Source organism: Amblyomma mixtum, chromosome 7 (assembly GCF_055824585.1).
Source record: "Amblyomma mixtum isolate Tamu chromosome 7, ASM5582458v1, whole genome shotgun sequence".
Classification (NCBI taxonomy): domain Eukaryota; kingdom Metazoa; phylum Arthropoda; class Arachnida; order Ixodida; family Ixodidae; genus Amblyomma; species Amblyomma mixtum.
Genome location: NC_143018.1, coordinates 104,214,436 through 104,230,527, shown reverse-complemented (window position 1 = coordinate 104,230,527; position 16,092 = coordinate 104,214,436). Strand labels below are relative to the sequence as shown.

Sequence of the window (16,092 nt, the reverse complement as noted above, 5' to 3'; positions counted from 1 at the left end):
TGTTATTCATAAGTTTTCTTTTTTAATTTCTTAACTTTTGTAGGCACCTGTAATACCGCTGGCACGTTGTTTGTGTTCTTATATTCTGATCACATATTTATTTTGCAACTTTTCGTTTTACACGACTTTTCCTCTTTTGTCTTCACGATTTTCTATGCTTTGACGTTTTTTCCTTGGCAAAATTATATTATTGTTTCGTATCATCAACTGTCACTTTTTTTTTGTAAAATGAGAGCGTACTTCCAAGGCGTCTGGGTGGAACGTAGGTACACGAATAAATGAATAAATCTGCACCAAATCGCCCTAAACCAAGCATAATCATAGCAGCTGAAAGCCAGCAGCAGAGGCGAGGCTGAACAAATACATCAGCGGCAGCCGAATAACGAGATGTAAATAACGTGTAGGAGAGTGGAATAAGCAAAGACTAAAAAGCATATTTGAGAGAACAGAAAAAGTTAAATTGCTCCTTTGTGTCAGTGTTAGGCTTTATTTTTTGAAATAGCAGTAAGCTACTCCGGCTATATTTCACTCAGCGTGAAACACCCCGTATATCATATTTGTCTATGAGACCTTCCGGTGGCGTTTAAAGCATGCGTCATGAATGACGAATTGATATCAGCCGTTTATGTTCCCCTGTTTTCAGCATAACAGTTAGGAAAACTGTTAAAAGGGCTTTCAGCGTGATAATGAAATAAGGGTAGCATCTTTTTCAGTCACCAACGGAATTATGGCAATGAATGAACTTGTTTTAGCGATCGCTTTCCTAAACAAAAATTAAAAAGCGTCCACTAGGCAATTAAACTAAAAAAATACGACTTCATGCCGACCAGAACAAAAAGAAAGAAAAATATTCGATCCAAATCGAACGCGTTCTACGAAGCACCGCTATGATTAGCGATATGGTCTCACACGACAATGCATTTACAGAGTAAAATTTAAACACGGGAAGTACACAAGTTGTACTAATAGATTTCGCTCTATGGGATTTTTAAACTGGATGCTGACAAAATTATTAAGCCCTGTTATCTTAATCGAAGGTTCTTTCAGGGCTATATCTGGTGAGGGTGGAAGAATCGCCGAAGCCACCTCCACTTATCTGCGCCAGCGAGTTGTGTTCATTCTCTCAAGGGCGTAGTTAAGCAACTTAAGTAGTCTGCTGCCGGAGATGTTACTTTTTTTTCCTCCCGCTGTTCATTAGCGCCAAAACGCAAAAGAGGATTTGCTGTCTTGCCTAACAAACACTTAGGATCAATATCTCTGAACTTACACTCCATGTGGGCCGCCCTTCACCCGCTGGTGCAGGAACACGTGGACGTAGAGCCCGCCTTCCACTTTGCAAGGCAGATATCTTTCCCAGTGCATCAGCTTTAGAGGATTCTGTGGAAAAGAGAACACCATGTTGAGGAGCTACGGGAGGCGAGTTCCGCGCTTAATTGACGATATGCGAAATGCGGAGCGCCATCTCTCGGCGCGTTCCAGCGTTCCAGCTTTTCGCTTTTCAGTTTTTTTAGTCTGTCCCAACATTCGCCAAATGCCGTGCGATCGAGGTTTCATGTGGCAGCACGCCTTTCAGTGCAAAAATTTCGCTTTCTGCGCTGATTTTTCAGAAAGCTTTCTAGGTGATTTGCGTTCAAATTCAGATAGGGACCATAGCCGTTGTTGTCCCTGATGAAAATTAGAAGCCGATTTCGTGCATTTATTGACTCTGCGATTGCGCATAGTCGGTCGCACGAGAATTTTGCAAAGTTTTAGCGGCCTACGTCTGTGTTCCTCAAGCGTGTATTTCAGTTGCGAACAAGCAAGTTGTGGTAAGGTGGAAAGTTGGGCAAGTTGAATCTTATTCATGATGAAGTTAGCGCCAAAAACGAGGACTAAAGTAGGAGAGAAGACACAACACGAGCGCTTTTTCGCAACTAAAACTTTAATGGAAGAACACATGACATATATATCCATTTCGTGAAGTAAATCAAAAAGAAACATACATGGTATCGTCAAGATAAACCTTAGAGGGCGATACATCCGAAGAGTGCTGAGAGTGCAAAAGGTACATAAAAAGTGCAAAAACAGGAAACTTCATGGTCACAATCACGAAGGGCAAACCAAAATACCCCAAAAAACCCAAAGAAAGGAAGGAGAAGGAAATGATATTAATTCCACGTGTGATCCAGATATGCCAGCTCCTTTGCTTTGCGGTTGTGTCTTCTCTCCTACTTTAGTCCTCGTTTTTGGCGCTAACTTCATCATGAAGCAAGTTGGTTAATGTACAGGCAAATCGTGCCGTGGCGAACTAAGCGCACTCGAAGAACCACACGCCGATTACTGCTTAGTTTGCTAGGTGTTCAGTTAATTTTTTCCCGTGTTCAATTAGTTTTAAAAGGGCTAGCAAGCTCTCTGGATCATGCGGTTATTGCAAGATCACACAAACTCTTTTGTACAATGTTGCGCGATCGCGCGACATATCTTGCGCGCGTTTATTCGTCTTTTTGAAGCAATACACCCTACGTATAAAACTTGAGGTGTGAATGCTTTATTTTTTTTAGGATTCCTACATTCGATATCTGGGGTGATGACAGTCTGTGAAAAAAAATGGACAATGTATAGCTATTTTATTGTGAAGGAAGGATGCCTTTCCAAACTTGTAAGTGCGTGCGACAGTGTTCTGAAAACACTTCAGTCCGTCTGATTTTATTATCGTTGTGTCCAGCACTAACAGCTTGCTTCGCAACAAAGCCATTTGTCCAGGTTTGGGACCAAGCGAATTAAGTGTCGGAAGCAACCAAACATGCGAATTTCATCCCTCCTCACACAGCTTCCAGCGTATCGAGTCCGTGCATACACCTACAGCTGTAGCAACTTTCTCTAATCAAGCCGGTGCGGTGGTTCATTGGTTATGGCGCTCAGGTGCGTACTCGAAAGACGCGAGTTCGGTCCCGTCCGCGGAGGTCGCGAATTTCGATGGAGGCGAAAATATAGAGGCCCGTGTGTAGTGTGCGATGTCAGTGCACGTTAAAGAACCCCAGATGGTCGCAATTTCGGGAGCCCTTCACTACGGCGTCCCTCATAGACTGAGTCGCTTTGGGACGTTAAACCCCAATACACCAAACCATATAATCAAGCGCACGCTTCATATCAGCGGTGAATAAAGATCCGCTCTACCGTCACTGCTGTTATTGAAACAGGTTGGGAGATCACGATTTCTTCTCTGCGCAACTTTTTTCCTTGCTTTTCTCGCAACATATTGTTGCAAAGCAAGGATATAGCTCAATTCAATATCGCATGTACGAAATCTGAAACAAAAAAGAAAAAAAAAGCTGCGTCTTACCTAGCAACATTTTATTTTATTTATATATTTGTACCTCGCAGGCCCTGAAGGGCATTGGGTGAAGGGGCATGTCGAAAAAGGAATATGCGGAAATAATAAAGAATAATAACGGTAAAACAGACGCGGTACAAGGTAAATACGCGTTAGGAACACGAAGTTGATACAAAATGGAGTTAAAATATAAATGTGCCTAATTTCCGTTTATTAATATCGATTGATAACATCCCAATACTCTCGTCAACTGCGTCTTAAGCAAGACGCGGTTTCTACAAATTGTACCGAAAATCAACCGGCGCCGGGCTCTGAAACGGTGACGCTGAAACCCGCGGATGTGCATTCCACATCAGTAAAGGAATAGCATTACGCAGCTGCTCAAGGGTTTTGTGTGATTATACTGCAATGCACGAAGCTACTGGAATCGGCGCAAACGAAAATTCGCACTGTCACAGAAGTTTCTGAACACGTCTGTGCGCTCAGCGCAAAATAATCGCTCGCTACCCTATTCGTGTCCACCTCAAAATAAAATGACAATGCGCGATGCTTGAACCGGTGCTTTAATCCGCGCATTAAAACGAAAACGGCACAGGGTTCGACTCTCCAGCGCACTTTTAAGTGCCGATTCTCTCTATCGTCAGCTACAGACTTCAAGCGAAGCTGATGACGCAGCAGAAGTAAGCTGGCGCTTAGTGAAAGCACCTACCTTTCCTGAAAAATGAGCAGTGCAAGCAACGCAGCAGCTGCAGCTCGCCCTTTGAAATCCCACTCTCAAGATTCATGACAGCTATACCGGTACGGTATAGAGAAAGCACGCTTAGAAAACGATACACCAGCTCGACGAGCTCGACCGAACCAGAATGGAAACCAGAAGCTGTTGGCGCGGTGTTTCCAGACAGCCAAGCAATTTCGCATATCGTCTATTTTTCTCTTGGTAATTCCTTATAGGGGCACGATACGATGGTCGCGTGTTTTCAATGACAGCGAAACTCATGTGACAAGTCTGAAACACTGAAATCCGAGCAGAACACGGTGCATAGAATAGCATTCCTCCCACATGGATAGAGCAGGTGACAGCGGTACTAGTCATTGCATTCGTTACACAACTGCTTCAGGAGATTGTCTGTGCTGCTCATAAATATGTGTTTTGTGATATTAAAATGCAGCCGTTCACGCATGTGAGGGTCCACGCTCCTCCTGAGAGGCTACTAATCTATAGAAACAGGAAGTAGTTTTGGAAAGGTCGATGTCCACGCAATTTTGATGGTGTTGTAATAAGTTACGAAAGAAACACGACGCCAGCGAATTAGGAAAAATTGAAATACATCTAAAAGCCTTCAGCCACGAGGCTCTCATACTGAAAAAACACAGTTCATTAATTACAAGACTGTGCGCCCAACTGGTCCCTGTGCACAGACCTACAGATCCACTGATTTAAATAATCTTGGAGTGCACATTGCGACAACTTTGGCGTATTTAGGCAACATTTATTACATCAGATGATTGAGAGGTATCCAACATTCAGGGGTTCAAATTTCAGTAAAAAAGCACTGATGAGCAATTACGTCTCTCTATAAATGTTCATAACACGAAGATAGCTCTTTAGTAAATAGCTGAATATACTGAGATGTTTACGAGAGTTTGCAGTCCAGTAAACATCTGTCTACAAGGGTCCCCTGCATAATGTTGCCAACCTTCCTGAGGGGCATTTATTTATAGAAATATGTTGCCTAAAAGGTTGCGTTAAGTCGCAATGGGTTGGTTGTGTCATTTTTTCTTTCTTTATAGCAGCTCGCGCACAGTTCGAAGTAGTAAAAGTGTGTTTATTGGATAACATGTAAAACATGCCAACGAAGTGAGGCTAAAGTATGACTGCAAACAATGGCTCCTGACGAGGGCTACACCAAGAACTGCAAATCATTACACCGGTGGCTGGACGGCAAAACGCATTCAAAACAAAAACGAGTTGGGATGAACAATCAATGCAAAGTGATAAGTTAAATCAAAACGCAAGGGAAAGCAGCAGATAGTGACAGCTAAAATTTTTTAACAAAATAAATATCAAAAAAATAAATTTTAAGACTACTAAAAGGACCTAAATTCTAAGAAACACTTTACAAACTAAATACATATGTTGCAACAGTTAATAACGCAGTGCAAATAAAATTTGAGAATATGAACAAAAGAAACGAATGATAATTCTTTAGTGTAAAAGCAGTAATTTTTCGCAGAGTAAAATATAGAGGAGGAAGGAGCATATTCAGGTTATTTCCTTACAGAAACAGACACTGCTAATTTCTTGAGCCGTTTCGACAAGGGACTGGCACGTAGTACAAAAGATAGAAATTTTGCCTGCTATGGTTTGTTTCCCATGGTTTGCCGTATAGTTCGTCGTGGATAGTAAAAGCACACGTAAATGAAAGTTAAGTTGCTGAAATCATAAGATTTAGGGAAGGAAAAGAAATCCTGTTTGTTTTCGTGGAAATTAACAACCGCAAAACTCAAGTTCAAACAATGAGAAAGATTGCGGACATGAAAACTGAAACTGTTAGATTCGTTAGCTGGGCTTGCAGACAATAAACGCTGGCCTCTTTTCTGAAATCGAAAGAATTTATCAAGGTCGGCTTTATTGCAGGTACTGTACATGAGATTGCAATATACATGCTTACTGATTGGCATCCACCCGAGCGCAGCCATACGGCTACAAAGGAAAGCTATAGAGCTTTCACAGCTTTCTCAGAAACTTCGTAGTTAAAGAAAAATTGGTAGAGCGACTGCTCCGGTGAAGCGGTGGTCCCGGGTTCGAACCCCGGACCAGGACGAATTTTTCTTTAACTACGAAGTTTCTGAGAAATCTGTACAGCTTTCCTTTGTAGCCGTATGGCTGCGCTCTGGTCGATGCCACTGAGTAATTACTCCCTTATTACAAATCTACTCCACCTTGGGGGACTCCACTAAAACATTTGACCAATATACATGCTTCCATTCACACAGCGCAAAGACGAACACGGGCAGGTGGGGAGACACCACAAAGCGCCGACTTCAACAAAGTTTATTGCTGCGCGCAGCGAATAGATATAGAGTACAGCGGGCATACGCAGCAACGAAAAGAGTAGTCATGCTAAAGCTTGTAGCAGCGCCAAACTACACGGGGCCACAATGTCCTTGGTACAAGAAAGAAAACGTAAAGCTAAAACCTAAAAGGCAGGATCCGAACGAAAACAAAAACAGAATACTGTAGTTCCAAATTTCCAAGACACGACGCTCCTTATCACTTAACAACCCCGATGGTGTGCCGACACAGTCATCTCCTTTCTCCGCGATCTCACCAGCCCCATCTATCTCCCGGGATGTTTTCTTGATATTCCTATGAAGGATTGTGGTCCTTCCCAAAGAGGGACCATGTTCGTTATACTGTTGGCAAACACGGCAGTGTATGCCGAGATGACGCTGTTGCTATGCTCCATGAGCCTCTCATTGAGACATCTGCCCATTTGGCCAATGTAGGCTCGGCCACAGGACGAAGGTATCGAATAGACTACGTCTTTCGCGCACTCTACAAATGGTTGCCGGTGCCTAACAGTGCAGTGACAGTGACAGTGGAATTCGCCTTCTTGCACAGTTTAGATAGTTTCTCTGGTGCAGAAAACACCAGATACACACCTGCTGTTTTTCCTACTTTCTTGAGCTGGTGGGCGATGGTGTGCATGTACGGTAATACCGTCACATTTTTTCTCCAATCCGTACGAGCCCCGCCGTTGTTAAGAGCCACTCTCCTGCTTTCTTTGAGCATGCTCTCGGCAACCGGCAACAAGAGTGCGCATGGGTAGCGAGAACCGCTTACACGGGTCAACTGGCTAGCGAACGCAGAATCCAGTCGATGCTCACACAATTTCGCGACAGCATAACTAAAGCAAGACTTATCAATTCCTCATTGACTAGTTTGGAGTGGACTGAACCGAAAGGAAGTACAGGTTAGTTTCCTCGCGGTTCATAAGCCCAACACACATGATCAGCAGAAAAATAAATTCCCATGTCAAGAAATTCGATGAATTGGCTCACAGCCACTTCATGCGTCAAGATTAGTGGTTGAAAGCATTCTTAAAACACAGACACGGTACTGAACATATTTTCCTGACCGGACATATCTTGTGCTTTGGTAAAAACGAGAAAATCATCAACGTATTTGAAAATTCCTGCAACACTGGACCCTTCACTTCTGCGTTGCAACTCTGCGTCCCGCTCCGCTAGAAAAATGTCGCTCAAAACAGGAGCAACGCAGGAACCAACGCATATTCCGTTTGTTTGGTGAGGATGATACCTTCCCAAACTGCGAAAGTAGATTTCAGGCAAATTGCAAGCAATTCCAGAAAATTATCGACGGAAAAGAGGAGAGAAATTGTCTCCCCTGTTTTCCTTGTTCGTCTTTGCGCTGTGTGAATGAAAGCATTAAATACCAACTCGGCCAGCAACTGATTTTATGCAATATGCAGATTGAAAAGACTTGTTTCGATAGCTGGGCTTGTGGACAATTAGAAGGGGAGCTCGTTTCTCAACCAGAAAGAATTTATTAAGATCGGTTTTATAGCAGGCGCCCACACGAGATCGCGATATACAAGATTGGAATGAGCCAGCTTTAGGAGAAGATGCCGTATACGATAAATCGATCAGTTCCAAATCTAATGCTGTTCACATGATCTGTAAAGCCCAGATAACTGATGATAGGCACACCAAGAAACCCGCAACATGCACTTGTCTAATAGTGGTGTAATGGCTTATTTGAAAACAGGATGGAAATCATATTCTTCTTGAATAATTACTTTTTGGCATGTAAGATGTTATTTAGCCACCTGAAATTACGCACTCAGCTGCTTTTAAAAATGGTAGCAGTTCAGAACTTCGACAGTATTTGTTGAGGCAGTTTGTGCTGCCTCCTTGTTTCCGCAGGCAAACTGTACTCAAGGCCTGGTAGCTTGCTATTTCAGAGTTTGTCTTTCAAGTTCATCAGCTCATGCCGTAACTTGAGAGTGCGAAAGTGTGCAGCGTGCACGTCATGTGTATACAGCACACGTCCCAGCGCTCGACTTATGCCAGACGCGTCAGGTGTAGCCACAGGTGGTCTGCAGCGGCTGCCATCAGGGGTTGCTAGGGGCACAGGGCGGCACTCCTCAGAATCGAGAAATTTATTGGGAAAACCACAAATTTCTACGCCACAGCGCACTTGCATCGAATCCGAGACATGATCCTGACTTCTTATGCAGATTTTCTGCGCCAGGTTTTCAGCGCTGAAATCCGGATGCCTTGTGGGTGTTGCTCCCTAAGACTTGGAGCGAAAGGTGGGGCGGCAATCTTGATTTACGTGGCCGGTCAGAAATCAAGGTGGACGTGCTTATATGGTCCGGATGGCGAGTTTTACCCACTACCCTTTTTTACTGGCTGTCGGGCCGCCATCGTCGCGTGTTCGTGCCGCTTGTTAGCAAAACATCCACATTTTATGAAACAATAACCATTCACTTCAAGGCTGCGTAAGACCACGGCGGACGACGCCCTACTTTGTGTAGTCTTTAGACGCGAAGCCTCGTTTACCTGCGTCCCAGTGTATCTGGCGGTAAATGTATACGTAGTTGTCCATCAGCTCGGGACTAGAACGCCTTTCGAGGCGCAGCGTGGTTTGATGCTACCGAAACTGTGCCTATAAAACACGATCATCTTCGATCGTGTCATATTGCGCTCCAGGTTCTCGGAACTGCGATGGGTACGTCCGTTACTGTTAAGGAAACTCCTAATCGCTCAGTCCATATGAAACCGGACTGTTCCTTCCTTTCAACATCCACCTAAAGTGTTTTTGCGGTGCCCACATGACTGTTTTTGTAACATTAAAACGGACTCACTCACCGTCTTCACGGAGCACCAACAGAGCATGGCAGAGGCCACTAATTTTTCAAGATTACGTTGGTGAGTGACAGCCGTTTTTAGTAATATAAGTGGCGCCAGAAGGCCGCCAACCATCGTTCAAAGCGTTTATCAAGGGCGCCCACGCAATTCAGTGAACCTGGCCTACCACAAATGTGCTGCTTCGGCATCGTTTTTTCTACGAAACTGGGGAATTGCTGAAGACCTGGAGAACGCGCCTCGGAACTGATGGAAAGGCGCCGTAAGTTAACTAGCGGCGACTATCCCAAACATTTTGTGGACTTTGCGGAGCGCTCCTCTGTGCACCCTGGGAAACCGATTCCCAACCACTGCAGGTTACCTGTCACCATACTCTATCTACAGCCTTTGTCAAAAGTTTAGAGCCAAGGGGGTTTGCTTCTAAGCACTACTGTGGCGCTCCTGCAGCACTCATGGAAGCCCTACGCATCAGAGGGAGCAGGACCAGAAATATTCTTACCTTCAGGAGATTTGCGACGCTGAGGACGCATTACGGGAAAAGCAGTGTGGCCCAGAAGCAAACCCCCTGGGCTCTAAACTTTTGACAAAGGCTGTACCTGGCATAAGCGGAGTGCCGGCACTCGTCCGGCTTACGTGCTGTGTGCCCGCTTCCACGTTCACTCCCCAAAGTTACGCAAGGAGTTCGTGAAGTTTAAGGACAAACTAAAATGCTAAAAATTTCGGGACAATTAAGGCGCACAATATCTCCTGCGCTGGATGTGACCGTGTTTATGTAGGCGAGCGCGGCAAGCTGAAATGTGCGTGAAAGGACAGACGAAAGGCGCAGTGAATAGTTCAGCTATCTCGAGTGCACTTGCGGTGTTCCCAGACTAGCTACAGCACGATATCTGCTGGAAGAGGCTTCAATCATTGATAAAGAACGGAACGGACTTTCACGCCAAAGCCTTGGGCATCTGGTGAAACAAACCAAAGATACATTGCCACGAAGGCAATCTCTCGCCAACGTATGCAAGCAACCGCGGGCGATTATTCAAGCACACTCGTCGATTGTCACGCACTTAGTCAGTGAACAAGGCTTCTGTAGTGAGGGCGAAACACCAGTGTTGGTTTGAGCAAAACCCTTGGTCAGTGCTTCTTTTTTAGTTTTGAAGTTAACGTAATACTCGACGAAAAGATATTTCGTGAAATCTTGAATTTCATCCCAGACATCAGTTTGTTAAAAGGTAACTTTTGAGGATTGATGGGAAAACTGCATTCTCAATAAATACTCACGTCGAATATCAAATGATATCCCTTTTTAGCAAACACAGATTTCTGCTTTGCCACTATATTCGCCGGGTGGATACTCTCGGAAAGCAGCTGGAAAATGAAGTAGGACGAACGTAAACGAAATTCTCCCATTCGTGAACATATCCCTGGCTTCTAGACATAATTTGTGTCTTCTTATCGCGAAGTATTTGAGTTTTGAAGTGGCGAGAACTTCTGTTAGTCCCCATGGGCTAGCGTGTTTTGCCGGCCACCGCTACTACGCTACTATAGCCGCTGTCACTGTGACAAACCACAATTTACGGCAAGGAAAAATTTGACTATAATAAAAGGCTGAAAGGTCTATTGTGCATTCATCCGCGATAGCTCCGAGTTCGCTTAAACATCAATAATCATAAAGCAGTGCTTAGAGGGAATATTGTTCTCAACCAATAATTCTTCTGCATAAAAGGTTTTAAAAATGCTTTGCCCCGCGCGACAGGAAGAGCCCATCTGTTAAAAGTGGGAGTGTTTGATTTCGCTTTTTGTTTATTTTAATTACACTATGGGCTCTTAATATGGCCCCGAGCAGGAGAAGCATAACCATGTTCACAGAAAGCAATATATCTGAATGAGAAAGCAATATACCGTAAAAGTTAAGAATGCAATTCGGGAACGCCTAAATTCTTCACTAAGCTGCTAACCCTTTAAAGTGAAAGGAGCACCATAATTTGGTTATACATAATGATGTAATTTTCTGTTTCATGAATTGCAAGATAACTTGGTACCAAATATATATTTGATTGCTTACCGGCATGGTGGTGTCGAAAAGATAGTTCGCTCAGCAGTGGCAACCTGAAGAATCAGTAAAAATAGAAAAGATCATGCCATACGATATATATAGTCATGCTGGTTCCATAAATAAATAAATAAAAATAAAGATTGCCGCGACTGTGAATGAAACCCGCTGCGCTACAAACAGAAAAGCTTCGCAGGCTGCCGCGCGAGAACACTATTCCATCGCCGCATTTTTTTTAGAACTTGCTGCGAAGGTTTGGACAGGCCCAGGATCGTGGGGTCCACTGACCAATCGCAACCATAAACGAAATCATATTTTTAATGTTTAACAATTTAGACAAGGCATGTATCAGAATTCTGGAGCTGATGATTTTTTTTATTGTGGTAAGCTTCTTCTTTAGGCAACAGACAAGTTTCATCAATCGACTACTTTTTTCGTCGTGAAGTGATTCTGTGCGGCGTTCCTGAATGTGGGAGTAGCTTCACTGCAGACTTGTATCCGACTATAAGTATGACATTCTAATTCTGTACCTCTGAGCCTGGCACAAGTGCACAACTCTACTCTTCACAAAAATAATTTTTGTCATAGTGCACTCTTTGAATATCCAAAAGGCTTTGCTGCTGTTAACCAAGCGTTGCTATAAAAAAAAGAACAGGCAAGGTTTTAGACGTAAAGTAATATAGCTGGTCACAAGCTACGTGTTGGATAGCAAGCAACGAGTAACTCTGAATGGCTTCATATCTAGTCCCCGAACAGTATTCTCAGGTGCACCGCAGGCGGAATCCTCGGGCCCATCTTATTTTCCTTTTATATAAATTAGTTTTCTGCTGTGCTAGACAACTGTAAATCTTTGTTTTATAACAATGACACAGTTCTAGCCTTCTTCGGACGTCCTATGAATGAAGTGTGTATTAACATGAATCAAGAACTAGACAGTGTTATTATACAGTTCATTGCTAATTATTTAAATTTGATCACCAAAACAAAGCATGGCTTATATCGCTTTATAATAAACATTAAATGTTCATAGCTAGCAAGTATCACTAAGTTACAAAAAACTGGAACGCGGTCAATGTTATAAGTACTTAGGAGTTTATTTTCGTCCTATATGCCTTGGAAAGCTCAAGTTACATAAAGGCCGACCCACATGGAGCGAGCAGACACTGCGAATTTCATGCGGCGCGGCGGAACGCCGACGCGCTGTCGCCGTGCTGCACCACATACGGCGAAAAACAGGCGACCGCCGGCAGACCGCAGCCGTCTTGATTTCAGTGTCTTCAGATTTCAACGGCATGGCCTAAATCTTAGTAAACTGCAGCAACAAAAAAAGATTATTAGACTTACTTTAAAGCCATTGTTTATTAGAGGGCGGCAAAGGAAAAAATAACTATTCAGATTTGTTTCAATTTTATCAATTTTGTCTTTATTTATCAGACCGTAGACTAGAGTAGGAAGAGAAAGGGCTCGTTCACACTTGTCCAAAAATCTGGCGAGGGAAGCGGATTCGCTCTTCGCAAAATCTAGTCCCTGTTCTCATCCCTCGACGCCCGGGCGAAGCGGAACCGCCGCGCTGCTGCTGTTTCTCGCTTTTTAAGGCGGAAGCCTTTAATGTCTCATCGTTGTAAGCAGCAGTTGTCGACAGAAAATGTCACGCTTTTCAATTGGTGGAAACGGTCGTGACGTCACAGTGCGCGAATTTCAAACGGGGCCATTTGTACTTTGGCTAGTAACCATGCAACCAATTACAGGGATCGTATAGTGATGCTCCAATTAAGTGGGACTGAGCTTAGTTATTTGCTTAATTACCCAATTAGCCTAATTAGCTTTACTAGTCAGGTCATTTAAATAAATAAAACCGATTAAGAAATTGGTCCAGCTCAGGAATCGAACCCCGGTCTTCGGCGTGAGAGACGAGCATGCTATCCACTCCGCCATGCCAGCTCGATGGTTTGGAATGAACAAAGGCGCGTCTAGTGAACACGGTGTCTTCACTCACTCTCATCCTCCTCCATTGCCTTCCCGCGAGATTTAGGTGTCCACCGACAAATGAGAGACAGATACATTTCCTTTCCTCAAAAACCAATTTACTGACGAGCGAGGCGTAGAACCGAATGGGCGATGGCGTTCTATGGACTCCTTGGCAGCGTTGCAAGACGCTGTCGCGTTCCACTCTTAGGGGCATCAGTGACCACACTTTAGGTCAAAAAAGTGCCCCCCTGAATTTTGTGAGACAGTTACTGCGTAATTTCCTTTCCTCAAATACAATTTTCATTTTCTTCATTACGGCTCCCCTTTACCTATCTTCTTTCACTCCCACTTCCTCCCTTCCTCTACGGTGCGGTTCAGGTGTCCACCGAGATGACAGAGAATTACTGCGCCATTTCCTTTCCTCAAAAAGCGTTGCGTTCAAAGGGCAAGGCATCGCGCTGTACGGGTGGTGTTCCGTGGACTCCCTGGCAGCGCTACAACGCGCTGTCGCGTTCCACTCCTAAAGGCGAAGCTTAAGCGTCATTAATTAGCAGTTAATTAGTATTCAGGCATTTATCAGTAATTAACCATTAATTAGTGATTTGCCATCACTTAGTAATTAGTACTGAATTATATGTGACGCCACCGGTGCCACAGAAACAGCGAAGGTGGTGCGGGAAACGCTTCCGCCTCTACCCACTTTAGACAGTCAAAGTGCCCCCTGAATTTTTGTACACCACGTCGCCACATGCGGCGTACATAGATACAGTGAGAAAGAACATAAATTTACGCTGTCTACGTACCATAAGCGTAAGCATGCTTACGTACGCTAAACGCAGGCGCATTCCCACTTTTAGTTCAGCGTATGCTAGCAGGGACGCGAAAATAAACTCAGTCTATAGTGGCTTCATCCGATTCTCAGGACGGCAACCATTACTGTAAACAGACTCTTCTCTTAAGCTTAGAAGTGGGAGAATTGTCCCTCTAAATAAAAAAAAGCAGATTTATTATACGTTTTCTTACAGGCAAGGTGAGACGAACCGAAACACCGGTGCCCCATTTACGACCAGTGGACGCACTGAAAAAGGCAGCAACAACGAGAATTCAGTCCGAAGCTAGGGGTCTGACTTCGAAGGGCGCTGCCATGTTTGTCGTCGCGCGGTGAAAATCGGTCTGAACGCATCGAGCAGAGCGCCCTCATTGGTCCGCGCTGACAGCTCGCATACGCCGCTTCCGGTGAGCAGCTGACCACCAGGCGAACGTATCTAGCACGGCTTGTTCGGGGGTGAACGGCCGCCGGCGGCCAAGCGGTCGCCGCCGGGAGGCCGTTCGCAGGTTTTTCGCGAGAAAATCGCTCCATGTGGGCCCGGCTCAATACTGCTCCGAACTAGCACGACGATGTTAGGTTTTAGTTTGGAGTTTGGAGTATTTGAACTTGGAGCTTTTGAGTTGGGGAGTTAGAGCACGAGAAATTTTTGAGGTCAGGTGACGGAGTCAGCTGCGGCGGCGACGGCGGCCACCTGCGCCGTGCGTGACGTCCCTCGGTTTCGCGCATGCGCAGAAGTGGCAAATCTGGCCTCCGGCTCACGCGAAGCGTGATGTTGACTAGCCTAGTGAAGCTTTTCGCTTCAGAACAATATCAGAGGATGCCATTGTGCCACCGTTGAGAAACACTCCTTGACATACATAAGTCACAATTGGTTAACACAAACCAGATTTTGTCGATACCTGCGCTCTTCAAACGTTTAAGAGCGAAAATTGAGGAAAAATATACTTGTCAACGACGTGCATGAACCACGAAAGTGAATTGTAGACGTAGTTTGCAGCCACAAGCAGTAAAATTGAACACGTAATGGAAAGCAGCTATGCAGATCCAGCTAGGTACGCGCATGCCTTCGACACGATGGGAATAAAACCATGTACGAAGAGTTCTGGCATTGTGCCGCACAAGTACTCTTAGCCTGGTTCATTTTTCCACCATCTATGAATACTTTACTTCCCTTTGGCGGGGCAGTATAAGTGAAGAGGGCAGTCTACCAGAATTAGAATTTGGTACCAAGGCTGAACGTTAGTTATGCATTCACGTGCATTCACTTAAAGATAATGGAGAAATGAAGCGAAAACTACCAGGAACACTACAGAGCAGAAAAAAGGCGCAATATTATGCACACCGACAATATAAGGGATGATATTGTCATCATACATAAGAAATTATTGACGCTTCTTTTAAAATAGAAAAGTGAAAAACAGCGAGAATTGCTAGTACTTACGCAGATTTCAGTGCTACTGCAGACACTCGATACTGGTTCCACCGCTCCGTATATTGGAAATGCGGTCAAGCCGAAATAAGTTGGAGTGCCTGGGAAAAGCCAGAGACACCCATATTTCCATCACTCATTGTTCACGAGGAGCCATATTAAGGCGGAAGCCTTTAATGTCTCATCGTTGTAAGCAGCAGTTGTCGACAGAAAATGTCACGCTTTTCAATTGGTGGAAACGGTCGTGACGTCACAGTGCGCGAATTTCAAACGGGGCCATTTGTACTTTGGCTAGTAACCATGCAACCAATTACAGGGATCGTATAGTGATGCTCCAATTAAGTGGGACTGAGCTTAGTTATTTGCTTAATTACCCAATTAGCCTAATTAGCTTTACTAGTCAGGTCATTTAAATAAATAAAACCGATTAAGAAATTGGTCCAGCTCAGGAATCGAACCCCGGTCTTCGGCGTGAGAGACGAGCATGCTATCCACTCCGCCATGCCAGCTTTTTTTTTTTTTTTTTGTCTTTATTGCCTGTTTTGACAGATTACAACAGATCATAAACAGATGTTCTGCGCTGCACACTCAAACAACAAGAACGGACATAAGTT

The 16,092-nt window shown here is 44.3% G+C and overlaps 1 protein-coding gene across 1 annotated transcript in view; it reads right to left on the bottom strand.

Moving 5' to 3' along the window:
- The window catches only part of LOC149337078 (uncharacterized), a 78,825-nt gene extending 63,074 nt beyond the window's left edge, over positions 1–15,751 (bottom strand). The window contains exons 1-3 of the mRNA XM_089553302.1: positions 15,491–15,751; positions 11,265–11,308; positions 1,268–1,377 (exon numbers count right to left, since the gene is read on the bottom strand). Of these exons, the coding sequence (XP_089409428.1) occupies positions 1,268–1,377; positions 11,265–11,270 (116 nt within the window). The 5' untranslated portion in view covers positions 11,271–11,308; positions 15,491–15,751. The remainder of the gene's footprint in view (positions 1–1,267; positions 1,378–11,264; positions 11,309–15,490) is intronic.
- Positions 15,752–16,092: the final 341 nt, after the last annotated feature.